This window comes from Aythya fuligula, chromosome 3 (genome assembly GCF_009819795.1).
Source record: "Aythya fuligula isolate bAytFul2 chromosome 3, bAytFul2.pri, whole genome shotgun sequence".
NCBI classification, from domain to species: domain Eukaryota; kingdom Metazoa; phylum Chordata; class Aves; order Anseriformes; family Anatidae; genus Aythya; species Aythya fuligula.
Window position 1 is genome coordinate 112,095,545 of NC_045561.1, and position 15,157 is coordinate 112,110,701.

Sequence of the window (15,157 nt, forward strand, 5' to 3'; positions counted from 1 at the left end):
GACAATAAAGTATATTAATCTCCTTTATGCTGAGTCTTTTTTGCCTATGATGGTAATTAGTGTGTGATCTCCCTGTCCTTATCTCAACCTGCCAGCTTTTTTTTTTTTTTTTTTTTTTTTTTTTTTTTTTTTTTTTTTTTTTTTCCCATTGTGTTTTCTCCCCCTGTTCTGTCGAGGAGGGGTGTGAGAGAGCAGTGTGGTGGTGCTCAGCTTCCCATCAGTGTGAAACCACCACACTGCTTCTAGCATTCAGTACAGTTTAGGGTTCGTTTTTCCTCTCCCTGCCTCCTGATTAGTGACCAAATGGGATCATATTATTTTCTCTGTACATTTTTTCTGTTGCTTTTGGCAACTGCTGATATTGAAGAAGTATCACCTTGCCAAATTCCCATGGTGGCTGGCCTGCTTGGACAGTGAAAGCAAACTATCAAGGCTAGCACCAAAAAGGTGGAGAGCATGTCTGTACAAAACCTCTGTCTTACATGAGAAAACAGTAGCTAACAGTCTGGTATAAGATAATACTTGAGTAAATATTTACATATGGAGCTTTGCATATTCTGAAGTCCTGATCTGACAAACATTTATTCTTGCATGGAATAAACAAAATTAACATAATATTTCTACTTGCACGGTAGATGGTAAAATTGTAAATATTTGACCTCACGGTAACCCTCCTTATGCTTGGAAATACAGCATCTGCCAAGAGTAGACAGGGACGCTAACCACCTCTGTCTGCAGAAGGGGGGGCGGAGGTGGTGACTGAAGAGTTGAGACAGCTCTCTTGGACATAACATAGGCTAAAAAAGCCTACGAACAAGTACAACATGGAAAAAAAATCTATTTACATAAATCAGACTGGGGTTTTATCCTTCCCTGAACGAGATCACAATGTCCATATTCCTTACGCTCACGAGGTGGAAATTTGCTAATAATTTTGCATGTTGCTATGATCAGTTGCATTATCAGCTAAATAAATCTACATGAATTCCATATGAATATTGTAACTGTTATAGCCACATATTTTCTGTTCCTATGACAGTTTCTTAGTTTATGGGGAAGCTTGTAGCGTGTCTGGATAAATGGATTGGAATGAAACTCCTGAGATCTCAGACATTTTCCATGCTCTGCAGTGACCTGCTGCTGTAAGTCTCTTCATGTTCAGAGTCATTTTCTGAAACAGTCATTGTCTATGGCTCTGTTTCTCCACCTGTGAAAATGAGGATGACAATGCCTCTCTTAGAGTCTTTTAAGAACTTTATAAAATGAATGCTAGGTAAAGGGGAATTATTTTTATTTTGGATAGGCTTTTCCCTTTGAACACAAGTAATCTTTTATTTACAGCCTTCTTTCTGCTCATGAGGAGAAGTTTTGACACTATTCTTTTTGGTAATTCTCTTTCAATTTACCATCAATTAGATGTGTTTGAGAGTCAGATACAGCTCTTCATGTGAACACAAAGATTTTAAAATATTGTCAGAGAGCTCATATGTATGTGCTCTCACAGTCTACATCTGGTAATTTTTTTCTTAGGGAATTTATGATGTGGATGGATGAATATTCAAAAATAGATATCCTTTTTCCCTTGTAGATTGTCAGTCGGCTACTGCTCTCCAACTCATGATCAAGCGATGTCATGGGAAAAGAAGTTGTAGCATATATGCCAGCACCTATGAATTTGGAGATCCTTGTTACCCTGGCATCCGAAAGCATCTCAATGTCATCTACACTTGTGGTGAGTTGCAAAAAAGCTCTTTAACTCTCATTGGGGTATGAGTTTAATGAACAGCAGTGTGTGGAAAATGACAAGAGTTGTAATTGTGCATAAAAAGTGGTTGAGCTTCCAGTTGGCTGATGGCTATTTTCATTTGGCCAAAAGGGAAAACCCTGTGGATCACTTGAGTTTAATTATGCCTCTTTTTGTACTTACTGGCTTGACAGAAAAAGCAGAAAATGTGGAAATCGTGTTTTTTTTTTTTTTTTTTTAACCTATTCAACACTGCCACAGCAAGGCAGCACAATCTGTCGGTGAAATCAACCCATTCATTGAATGCTTACATCCCAAATGTTAGCATCTTGCTGTTTTATTTCCCTGCAGCAAAGTTGTGGTTATCGGTAGGATCCTTTTTACTTGGTTCTGTACTTCATTTTGTACCAAAGAATAAGACAATCACTTATCCATAATTTTCCAGGACATTAGAACAAAATTGCATGCAAAATCTCCAGGTGAACATAGCAATATTTTCCTAACAAAAAATTGTTATTTGAAAAAAAAAATGTCCTCAGTGGGGATCATAAGTCATATTGTTGAGCAGATACTGTACTCCTAACTGACTAGTCATCTTTGCAACAGAGAAAAAAATTCTTCCTCTCTGAGCTATGTGGTATGAAAACAACATCAGGTCTGTCTTCTTCCAGCAAAAAAAATTTGGTCATTTGTAGCTGATATATTTGAAAATATTTGCTTAAGGGTTTTGTTTGTATAGTTGTTGCTAGGATCAGCTCTGTCTCTCTCTCTGTTTCTTTACACATCTACCTGGAAGAGAAATTCTGGTGCTATTTTGAATCTGCTAAGTAGATGGCTGAACCATCTGATATGCTGGCCGTGTCATCAGACAACAACAGATCTGTGGGTCAATCTCCAGCAGCATGCCAAACAGCAGCATGCCAAATCTGCTATATGATTTTTGAGATGGAGTCACTATAGAATTTGTATAATTGCTATAATGTGGCTGATGTGTAACATGTTGAAGAGCAGAGAGAGAGATTTGGGAGCATGAAGCTCTGGGCTCCTGCCTGGCTGTTGTTTCATTTGGCAAGAGTTGAGGGAATGTCATTTTTTTTTTCTTTCTCTTTGCTTCTTTGTTTTTGTTTGAAATGATTTAGCAAGAAATAGCAAGAATATTTATCAAAGCCTTGTGAATTTTCTAGCCATGAAGGTGATATTGTTATGCCAGTTTTATTACACAAGGACTAGAGAGAAGCTCATGCTCATGGGGATATGACAGAAACCAAGGCAACACAGCAAAACAGGAGCTCCATAATTCAAAATGCAGGGACAAACCAAACAAAGCCCCATGATAAATTTCCAAGAAGATACCTCCTTCAAAGGTCTATGCAACCTCCTTCTGGCATTGTGGTCCTTGTCCCAAAGTCCACTACAGAAGGCATTAATCATCTCTTAATCTGACCTTAGCTTTCCTAGTCATAGCCTAACTGGATCAGGAAATGAGTCATACCTGAGAGCAAAAAATGGCATGTTTGGCTTTTTAGTGGGTGAAACCTGCCTCATCCTTTGAGGTTGTCTATGGCTCCTTTTCAAAACCATGATCTCAGATGTGTCTCAGCTGGATTTTGTGATCATTCAGACATATTTCTCCCCTCAAATGGCAAAATCCTTCAAAATACAACCCCCAAATTAACTAGAAATCAAATTCCAGTTCCATGGGCTCACGCTGGACAGAAGAAAATTCTGTCATTCTCTTAAAAGAAATGATATAAACAAGGAACTCGATGTTCTTACGGTTTAGAGAACAATTGCGGTTTAGAGAATCTCCTGTTGGATATCTCTTTGTTTCAGGTTTCAATAAAGCTGCATACATTATTGCTCCTGCTATGGTATTCTCCTCTGTTCACAAAACCCATGGGAATGAAAGAGGACAGGCTTTGTCTGATTGGTAAAATGACTCTTTTACCTTTTGGTTTGGGCTTTCTTTTCTATGACCTACATCTTGATACACGTCCCTGTTCCCCACCTCTATCAGTTGTAGATACTGGGTGCATGGAGTGTGGGTTGTGGCTTTGATGGTTTCACTGAAGAGTAGTGAAAGATGCAGGGTAATATTGACATAGCTTGGAAACATGATGGATGTACATTGAGGTTTCTCTGAGCATCACTTCACCCTTTCTCCTGGCTGCCTCACAGAGGTGATTTCATTGCTCTGAGACCAGTCTGCTCACCCTTCTCACTTCTCAGCTGCCAAGCTGTGGCAGAAATGTCCAGCCATGGTTCTGCAGTTTGGACCATGTCACTTGTCCTACCCATGACAAGAACAGACGTGTCCTTGACCAGTGTTACTGAGCTCCTGTGCTGCTTCAGAAGAGGAAGTGAGAGCAAGCCTACTGATGAACATGGTACTGTGGGTAGGAGGATCTTTAAAAAGACATTTCCCATTTGAGAAACTTTACTAGTTATGTGTTCAGGGCAGCTGAACTCTGCTCTGGGGTAGGCTGGAAAGAGAAAAATATGTCTCCTGCTGACAGCAATTTCTAGAAAAAGAAAAATCCATTGAGGGATTAATTTGTGAGGTGACAAAAGGTGATATTAATTCAAAACACATGTGTTGTTAGCAGAAATCATGTCTCTTTTGCTGATGTGGACTTATGACAGGCACTAATATTGGTGTAGGCTGTGTAGAGCAATGGCTAGTGAACAGCAAGTGAGGTGACTTATCTCCAAGTCCTGGTAGGAGAACATCTGCAAAAATCTCTCAGGTCAGCCTTTACAGACTGTCCTTCTCTGACTTGTCAGCAGGAGCTGAGCCCTATCCCTGATCTCCAAGGAGTAAATAGGTAAGGCAACAGCTTTGGTTTCTTTAAACTATTTCCAAATTTCTTGGAGGTTCATTCCTCCATCCCCAATGTTTCATTGGATATAAAAAATCCTGCCAGACATACACAATTTTGTTGATGAATCTGATTTTAAGGAAAGGTGTCATCTAACTTTTTGTCCAGCTTTAGGTTTTTGAATGATTTGTTGTAATTACTCCAGTCACTGGGAATGCTTGTCTCAAGTCAGTGTGGCAGGATCAGAACTCCATATTATATCATATCCCTTTGCATTTTTCATTAAACACCGATTGATATCACTTAGCTGAGATGGAAATGCTACGAGCTAGAGTGTATGTACAAGATAATTGAAACAAGCAAGAAACTGGCAGCCCGATGAGATAGCGATCTCGTGTGTGCATTAGGGTCCCATTAGCCCAGCCAAGGAAACAGATGAAAATCCTCCAACATAAAACATTCCAAACCTGAACCTTGGCAGGAGCTGAAATGCTAACGTTTGGTCCAAAGCCAAATTTAGCTAATGGGATGGTGGAGGAGGTGGGATTTTCCAGTATGCGGGTCCCATTGCTGCATTAATAAATGCATTAATTGTTATTTAAATAGGAAAAGGCAAGTTAATTCTGGGAAAGCACGTAACATGTGGTGAGCTTGCTTTCTGAGCATGGAAGCTGTAACTAGAGGAAAATACAAAAATTTTGGCTCTGCTTTTCCTTTAAAATACCCTGAAACTCATAGAGTGTAACAGCCAATAAAGGCAATAATGCAACTTAGAAATATAGTGCAACAAAGACTTCAGAAATCTTTCTCTCTTTCTTTATTATTATTATTATTATTATTATTATTATTATTATTATTATTATTATTATTATTATTATTATTATTATTAGTTGTTAGGTTTCATTTTGTTTGGTTGGCTTAGTTTGTTTTTCCCCTCATCTTCTCTCTGTCCTAGTCTCTGTCACTCTGTCTCTATCTATGTCTTTCTTTGGTATAAAACACCATGCTTGCAAGATCTGCAGGTAGCTTCCTAGTGTCATTATTGCTGTGATTTTTTACTTACTGATGGAAGTTACTGTACTCCCGACCTTTCCCTTTTTCTTAATTGTCCACTTATTACCTTCAAAGATTTCCTTTAATTCTCTAGACATATTTCCTCTTTAGTGTACTGAACTCATAACTCAGCAATGAATTTGAAGACTAGCTGAATTTTTTTGCACATGCGTAATACAACTTGCATTCAAAGAAGTGTTTAAGTGTGTGCTTTACTTTAAGTCCCATGCATAAATGGAATGAAAGTTAAACATTTTCTTAAATACTTCCTTGAGTGGGACTTGACTGTATGTAAAGAGAAACCATACTCATAGCACTGTAAGTCAAGAGAAGGGAGCAATCCAGAGTGCCTGCTGTCCTGACTGCCAGACCTGCCACCATGCAGGCAATGGAGACTGCAAATGTGAGTCCTCTGCCAAGTACCTCCTATTCTTTAAAAGCATGCATTGATCAGAAATGCTGTGTCGAGGAAAAAAAAAAAAAAAAGAATAGAAAAGAAAATGAAAGAAAAAAAATAGAAAAGAAAAGATGGGGATTGTAAATTTCTTTGTGTTAGGCATGTTTCAGTGGATTGGTTGTAGGTCCTGGATAAGTGCTGAGTTTTTTGTGCCTTTGTTAGATGCAGGTTTTGCAAAATGGAGCAAATGTGGCCTTGGATATGAGTATCCATCATGTGTTTAGATGTGTGTGTGTCTCCTTGATTCATGCTCAATAGAAAGGGGTCATTGGGCTGAGAGCTAATGAACTGCCATGGAAACTCATAAATTGCTTGAAAATCCTGCAGTTCTGCCGCATTAATAATCCTGCCATCCTGCTTTATGAGGCAATAAGCTGAGTCCCAGAAGCCTCACCCTTTACATCCTGATGAGAGAACTGGGCGGGTTAAAAATAAAACATGACTGCAGAGACAGCAGCTAATGCTGTTTTGCGGTGAGTGGTGCTACTGGGAGACCAAACGTGGCTGATGGGAGGTGGTAGAGATGCTCTGGGGTGTTGGGAGTGTGCTGACCTTTGCTTTCTCTGGGTACTTGGAAAAGCAGGCTGGCTTCATCCAAAATGTTGTGTTTAATCAAATACCCTATCAAGTACATTGGACTAGAGGCAGGCTCTGTGTTAGATGAGAGCTCTGAGGTGGTTGCCCTCATGATGATGATGAGGAGAGAGGCTGAAGAGGCACACAAATTCTCTCCTGTCACCTCAAAGGGACAATCCCCTAGTCCATTAACTCCTGTGCAGTAAATCTGTCAATGCCTCAGGCTGGGTGAATATAATAGTCCCTTTTGCTCTTAAAATTTATGAATTCACGAATGTAGAAAATGTATTTTTATCACTGTAAAAATGCTTTTGTTGCTATTAAAAGCAATGCCCAAGACCTGAAAAAAAGAAAAAACAAAACCCAAACCAAACAAAACAGAAAGAGCAATTCCAAACTTCAAAGAAGAAACAACCCCCTTCTAGACCCTCTTAGAAACAAGGCAACACAGTCAAGGTCTTGCTAGAAAAAGACAGACACAGAATATAAAAAACAGACTTCTTTTATTCAGAAGTTATAAAACTGATATTTACCAGCAAACAAACATTTTAGAAAACCTAATTCTAGGGATATTAAACTGGATGAACAATGTTTGATAATGCCTGTTTAACTGGGATTCTTTTGTCGTACTGTAAAGCAGAACTTGGAGGTGTAGATTTTACATTCATGGCCACATAGTTTGATCTAACAAATAGATAAAGAAAAGAATAATAGTTTAATATAATCAAAAGATATGGTTACTTTCAATGACATGAGTCTGGGTTCAGAGATGGTTTGGGACATCTTTTCAAATCCTGTCTTATTTTCCTAATGTCATAGAAGTTTCTCCAGTATTTTTTGTAGCAAGCCTATGCTTCTGTTCAAGTTACAGTGTTCTTTCGAAAAGCTATCCAGTCTCATGTAATGACTGCAAATAATGAAAAATTCATAAAGTGGAATTCATCTGACCAAGTGTAGACACATAAGCCATGGAGATTTATAGTGTAGACATTCCCATCTGAGAAAAATTCCTTTTACAGGTAATGGAGAGAAACAGCTGCTTCTAAGGCACAAATCATCTCATCCTAAAGTAGATGCCTGAAAGAGATGAACTGCGTATCTGAAGTGACAGTTCCCCTGTACTGGCTATCATGCAGCTTCTGGTAGCTAGCTGAGATATTGTTATCAAGACATAGGACCCCTGCAGTGCAGATATCTACATCTGGTTAGATGGCTTTCAATCACTGTGTTCTTGGGCAAATGCTTCTTTTAGTCAAAATTATCACTGCCATATAATTATAGTGCTTATCTTTTCTTCTTATGTTTATTGGTTCCCACTCCCACTGCATTACTAGATCATAGTAATCATAGTTATCATAGACTTGTCCCAGTAAAAGATGAACTTGTTGCTTGTGTGTTCATAGGGGGATTTCTTCCTTTGTATCATGAGTGCCTTGCACCCCAGCTCAGGGTTACTTCAGTCTCCAGGACTGGGGTTGGAGGAGGATTTTCCTGATAACTGGATTTGCACAGGGTTGAAGTCCACTCTCTACATTTCATCTTTGCAAATTTCCCTGACGTTTCAAAGATGGGGTTGATAGCTTTGCTGTGTTCTTTGAGTGCCTTGCAGGTTTTGATTTTTCCATGCTTTTGTTCTTAGCTTTGTTACAGACTGTTGAGGACTGCAGTTGCTGGTATGGGAGAAGGAGCAGAGTAGGTTTTCATTGGTCTTGTAGCATCTGTTGCCTGTTCCTACAGGCGAATGGATGTGTTGAACCTCTTTTTACACATTTCCATATAGGAAGGGAAAAGCAAGAAGCCTGTTACTCCTTTTAGAACCTCAGACCTTACTTTCAGAAATACTCAGACTTCACACAACCTGTCAAAAAAGCATGTAGTGGTGTAACTAAAAACTGCATTGTGATAGGTCAGACATGTCAGTTTAAGGATGACATTTTCCAGATTCTGAGGCTTTGAATTTTTCATCTTTAGTGATGTTCTGGTAACAGTTTTTGTGGATGCAGTTTCCTGGATCTTAGAGAAGCAAGGAAGGAAACTGCTGGGTCAGCAAGGCTTGTGTAATTTGGATCAATGGCACAGATCTGTTGGAGATCAAGGATTACCAGAGGGCAAAGGCAAGATGCCATCACTTTTGCTGACCAGTGCTAGAGTGGGACACACACTCTAATAATGGTCTTGGAGGTACCTGCTAAGAGCAGAGGCTTTCTGCAGTGGCTCTGTTATCATACATCAAGGAGGAATATGCTGTAGAGGCAAAGAACTGTTTAGGTTTAAGGTTAGGGATTGCACAAGAACGTGGAATTTGAGTGACACGGCCAGGAGCAAACTTAGCTGGGAATTAGAAAAGGCACAAACACCCTAACTAGTTTGAAGATGAAGTTTGGTAAATGAGGTAATGGGAAGCTGTCAGTATGCTGCTCCTGTTTGTCTTTGCTTACTCTACAGCTCACTGTAGCTTGATCTGAATCGTACATCCAGAAGAGTCCGAACATGTCTGGCCTGGCTGGCCCAGGCACAGCAACTCTTCATTACCAGGGCAGAATGAGTCTGTCTGACATAGATTAGGGTAAATAAATATTCTGAGGAAGCAGAGCTCTGCATCTCAAGTGGAGGAGGAGCAGGTAATGCTGTCACCTCAAGGGAAAGACTTGAAAGTCCTTTGATTCTTGCAGAGAAGAAATGGAGATAAAAATCATTGCCTTGGGGATGGGGAGGAAGGAAGATGAGGCTGGAGGAAGCTGAGAGGGAGTTCAAAGGACGTCTTTACGATGATCCTAAGCAGAATGAACAGTGAGACAAATGCTGCCTTAAAATTAGGCAAGATTTGCAAGCCTGCTGCTGTGGTCCTCCATCTTGACCATTATTGAGAAGTATCTATGGAGAAAAAGTGTCCCACAGAGAGTTAAAGTACTCAGAAACCCCTGACCCCCACTGATCAAAAGGTGTGTGCACCTCAAGCCTTTATTACTTTTATCTCTATGTTTTGCTTTGTCTTGTTTTACTTGATAAAGACCGCTGCAAAAGTCATGGGTGAGTGGACAGGGGGCTTGTTGCAAGGTTCCCGTTGGGTTGAGGAAGGGGCTGCTCCAGGGTTGCTTTGCCCAGGGTCTGTTGTGCTCCTGGCTATGGGCTGCTGGAGGTACAGCCAAGGAAAAGCAGATGGATGGCTGTGGTGGAGTGACTGATGGCAAGGATGGCCAGAAGGCAGGTGCTTTGTTTTGTTTTCTTTTCATTCAATTTTAGAAATATTTTAGAACGGACCCAGAATTTGTACTGCAATAATGGAAATGCTAAACTGTAATGTAATCAAGGTCAACAAATCTTTAAGGTTTCTAGACAGATTTGCTTATTGAATGATTTCCTCTGGCATACATATGCACATCCTGGGGCCTGAACAGCAATCTGAACACCAACTGGAGAACCAGGCTGGGGGTGGCTCGGGGGTCTGCCTGCCTCTCCTGAGACCTCCTGCTCTAATGAGGAGGACACACTTTGAAAGCCACTGTGATCCACCCTTAATTTCACCCTGGAAAAGCAGACCTACCTGAGAATGATTGTGCAAGGTGACATTTGAATGTAATATATTTAAAGGAAAACTTTCAGGAAGTATGGAGAGAGATAAGTGGAGCAGAGGTACAATTACATGGACTATTTATATCTTGGTTATTATTATTATTATTATTATTTATTTATTTTTTTTTCTGGAAGCATAACTCTGCTGCCCAGACTTTCTATTCTTTAATATAGTTTCTCCCTTAACCATATTCTGTTAAAAGTTCTGACCGTTAATAGATTATAGATATTTATTGTTTTATGGTAACAGGCTAGTTTTTCACCTGGGAACCTCATTGAATACCTTCATTAAATAGGGTTCCTGTTGACTCTCCATACGTGTCAAGACCTGCACAGGTTTCAAATGTAGTAATTAACATTAATGTTGCCACATACGAGGTTTTACCGAGGCGGCAGTAGGCAGCCAGTCTGCCAGCCCCTTTCATGCAGGAGACTGCAGGCTACAGGCAGAGGAATGAATCCCTTCATTCAGCGATCACCCTAACTCCTCCTAATTGAGGTTAATGCCAGAAGCATTGACACCTTGATGCTAACTCATTAGTGCCTGGAGGCTACTGGTGATTGCTGACAGCTCAGCGAAATGCTCATCAGATTAAATTTAAAGGCAGCGTTTGACACCATGACCAATTAAGATATATTTGCATGGCTCACTTATATGTTTGCGTTCCCTTTTTTTGTTGAAAATCTATCAAGGCTATGCCATTTTCTTCCACCGTTTTTAGAAGGATTCACGGCTGGTGTCTTGCTGCGAGCACGTGCACATTTCTCTGCTGTGCACGTACCACTGCCCTGCTGTTTACTGGCTGCCTTCTCGTCTCCTTCTCCACTTCACTGCAAAGCAAACAGGAAATTCTCTGGGATTTGGAAAATCCTTGTTCCTGAACATGAAAAGAGAACTGGAAGATTGGGATGGGGAGGGGAAATAAATAGTGATTTTATGAAAACCACCGAAGATGCATATGTATGTGGCCTCCATGATGGGGTCCTTTGGTACAATTGGGGTTGTGAGCTGAAATAGAGTAACACAGAAACGAGCCACTCAGTGGCTCATCAACAGTCTGTAGCCTGTTGATGAAAGGTACGTGGGCATAAGATGTGTATTCAATTTCTGGGAAGTGCACTAATGATTTATATCATGTTGCCTTGCCTCCAGGCCTCAGCAAGGACTGTCCCGTTACGCAAGGCACTCTCTTATTAAGAAGTGGTCCCTGCTATGAGTAATTCTGTGGTTACATAGGCAGGGCCAGGCAGACTTTGGGAGAAAGTGTTGCTTTCAGTTTATGTGTGGAGATAAAATTTACACAAGGGTTTGTATCATAGGAGCTAAATCTAAGATCTTTCAACATAATGCCTTACCCATGCATGCCTCCTCCTTTTCCAGTAGCTTATTGATGGTGGTGACTTTCTTAGATGAGTAGATCCATGCTTAGTTCTGCAGGTGGACTTTTCACCATGCACTATTTCCTGCCCAATCCTTTCTTGCATGAGATGATGAGAAAGCAGCAGGATGTGGCAAGTACATTTCCATTTCTTTCTTCACCTGCCAGGAACCTGAGCTGTGGCTTTCCAAGGCCAAAACAACCAGGCGCTAACACCCTCTGCCCTGCATGGGCTAGGCAGGGAGGGAGGATGGTGCTGTGCCTCATTTGCGTGACATACATGTGACTTACATGGCTTGTATGACTTACCTGATTTAACATGGCTCAGTGATGGACATGTAACAATCAAGAGGATTTCTTTTGTTCCAGTCCATTCTCAGCTGGGAGAAGCAAAGTGTTGATAGGGCACAGAGGGTGTTGTTTCCATTTCTTCCCTCTACCTGTGAACATGCTCTGTCCCATTTGACCCTTCAGAGGCATGGGAAGAGTACAGAGAGCCACTCTTCTCTCCCTCTCTGGACATTTTATTCTCTTCCTGCTGGTTCTCTGAGCCCTGAGGTATAGAAATTTTATCTTCTGGCTGTATGGAGGCATTAGGGTAGGCTTAAACACTCCTGGTATCTTGTCATCCCCTGCACTACTGCTTATGGTTGGGAAGATCCAGTTAGGCATTTTAAGAGTAGAAGCCCCCAAAAGGCTCTTTGGGTGATGTCTGCTCAGTTCAGATGACCTTGCAGGATATCCCTCAAATTACGGCAGGGAGGAGATTGCTGTGGCAGCTACACCCCAGCAGCCTCAATCTTCTGGAAACTTCCCTAAACATTCATCTACTTTTCCTACTTCTATTTCATGACCTCAGTTTATTCAAAGTGTACACGCCCAAATGGTTAATGCCCCTTGAGACAGACACTTCAAATACTGTTGACAGTGGCTACTTTTCGGGTCCTGTTTTCGTCATTGTTTAGCTAAGCCATTCATGTTCAACTCCTTTAATCTTGCCTCATAAATCAACCTGTCCAGTCTCTCAATTGTCTTTTTGTTGCTCTTTTCCACAATTACCTATATCTTTTAATGAACTCTGAGCAGGCTTATGACTATTTTTTCCTGGGGGCCAGCAGAGACTTGCAATTTCTTTGCCATATATTAACAATGGATGCTGTTTGGGCTTCATGCAGTACCAGCACTGCTACCTGGCAGCAACAGCCAACTCTCTCTGGAGTTTCACTCTCAGGTATCCTGGTGCTCAGTATTTCACTTATTTCCCCTCACTTAGGCGAACAAGGAAAGCACCAGCTTCTGAATGCTGGAGTAGGAAAGGATTTCTGCACAGGGAAAACAGGGTTATGGGGGACAGCATCAGCATCCCTTCTGGCTGGTTGTTTTCCCAGCTTTATAATACAAAGGCCCGAGGCCTGAAGGATGACTGATACTGCATAATATAAACAGTGCAGCAAATCCTACTAAATCCCTTTAGAAGATATTTAACTAAATTCCTAACCCATGAGGCCACCCTGGGCCATCTCTTATCTTTAAAAGCCATCTCACAGCTGCCTGCAAAGACTCTGGAGGCTGGCTAATCCGAGCAGCTGGACCCTTGGTGCCTTCAGGGAAGGAGTGAAGGAGGGAGGGCAAAGATGACTTGGAGATCTTGTTCTCTGGATGGTGTCACTCCATTGTGGTCCAAGCTAAAGCCTTAAAGAGACAAAGATACCTGGTATGCAGCTCCATCTGGAGTATAACAGACTTATTCCCTAGTTGGCCAAAAGTTGCCTCAACCTGGATGCTCTCAGTGGCCTAAGGAGTGTGTATCAGGCACCGCGTAGTAGGTGGGACTTGCTCTGTCTAGTCCCTAGATCATATTTATTTTCTTCAAGCTTTGATGAAATTGTAGCATTTCTTTTCAAAGAAGGAAAAAAAAAGCTCTTAGGATATAAAGGAAATCCATTTTTTAATGAAGGTACAGGGAAAATTAGAAGGAAAATGGATCAATTCATAAAAGGGCAAAAAACCTAGCACCTTCCTTCCCCTTTCTCTTTCTTGACAAGAATTGACATTTTTTTCCCCCGTTTTTTTTTTTGGACAGGCATAGCTGAGTGGATAAGCACTGGCCTTAGATCAAGGAGCTTTCTTTTTCACCCTGATTTGTCACCAGCTTTTTGGCAGTGGGCAATCACTTGGCTTCCTCCTGCCTCGTGTAGTTAGACTTCAGGTCCTAGGACTGTTTGCTCAGCATCTGGCACAAGAGAAACAGAAGCCTCACCACCTCCTGTGGGCTTTCAGTTTATTCACCTAGTGCAGACATGATCACACAGATGTGGTGAGTCTCTGCTTTCAGTGCTTACAGTTCCTGTTGAACTTTATTGACATGAAGCTTTGGAAAGCTCAGGTGTTAAGCTTCTGCCTGACATTTCCATTGTTGTCACAATAATTCACTCAGCCATGAACTCAATGACTGTCTCACATTCCTCCTTTATGTTTTGTTTCTCCTGGAGTATTCTTATAATTATTGTTACTATGAAAAATGACAAATATTTAATTCCATTCTCCCTTGTTTTTTTCAGTAAAAAACCCAAACCATTCAGTGTTTATCTCAGGATTACATACTAATACACATTTCTTGATGTGCTCTATCTTCATCAAAGAGTCCAACTTCTGCTATGTGAAAGTTGTACCTTATTTCCCAAAAGTTAAGAAAGGCAAATTTTCTCCTTTGTGCTATTAAAGATCATCAAAACCTTCTGCAGATGCCTTGGGTATCAGTGAAGAATGCAGAGAGCATCAGCCCTGCGCTGTGGTTCTCAGTCAAGAGGAGCGAGCCACCTAGTAAACTGGAGTTGGAATGTGTGTAATGGAAATTTTCTGTTGGATATTTCTTAGCCTTTTACCCTATTAATAAACAATGAATTTGCTTTCCTTCCTCACCGTATAATTCTTTCTCCCCTAAATTACCTTTAAGTAAAAATTAGGGTGCCTCTGACAGTTGGAAAATGAAACAGTGAAGGTATAGATACTGTTTTGTATTTTTGTTTTTTCTTTCCTTCCCATTCCCATTCAGTGTTGTCAGGGCAGTGATTTTCTCCTAAGTAACACTTAGGCTTATGCATATGTTTGCATTTAATTTCCAGATGGAGAGGCAGGCTTCTAATAACAGTACAAGTTGCTGCTTTATAGATCTGGATGACTGACTGACCTTTGTTTTTGCAGCTGGCCAAGAGACTCTGCCCCATACTCTGGGATGCCAACACACTCATGGTTGAGCCAGGCTTTTTGACTTTCAAGCTAGACTGGTGCAAGAAATGGCTTACCTCTCTCAGACTACAAAAGGGTTCAACAGCTCTCTACATATGTGAGGCTGGCTCACTCCTGAATTCAGGATCGTATGAACTGCTTCACTTTTTGGCATTATGGCTCTTCATAAATGTGTTTCCTGAAGTTTTGAGTGGATAGGTTTTATTCAAGGAAATGTATTTAATCATTAGCACTGACATTTTGGTTAGGGTGAAAATATTTTCTTAAGTGAAGGGACTTGTAATGATTCCTCTTTGTTGCCCTGGAA

The 15,157-nt window shown here is 40.8% G+C and overlaps 1 protein-coding gene across 2 annotated transcripts in view; it reads left to right on the forward strand.

The window, feature by feature from the left end:
- Nucleotides 1-15,157, forward strand: part of EVA1A (eva-1 homolog A, regulator of programmed cell death) — a 199,102-nt gene that overhangs the window by 97,087 nt on the left and 86,858 nt on the right. For both annotated transcript variants that reach the window (XM_032183515.1, XM_032183516.1), the window contains one exon: nucleotides 1,589-1,732. In XM_032183515.1, the coding sequence (XP_032039406.1) occupies nucleotides 1,589-1,732 (144 nt within the window). The remainder of the gene's footprint in view (nucleotides 1-1,588; nucleotides 1,733-15,157) is intronic.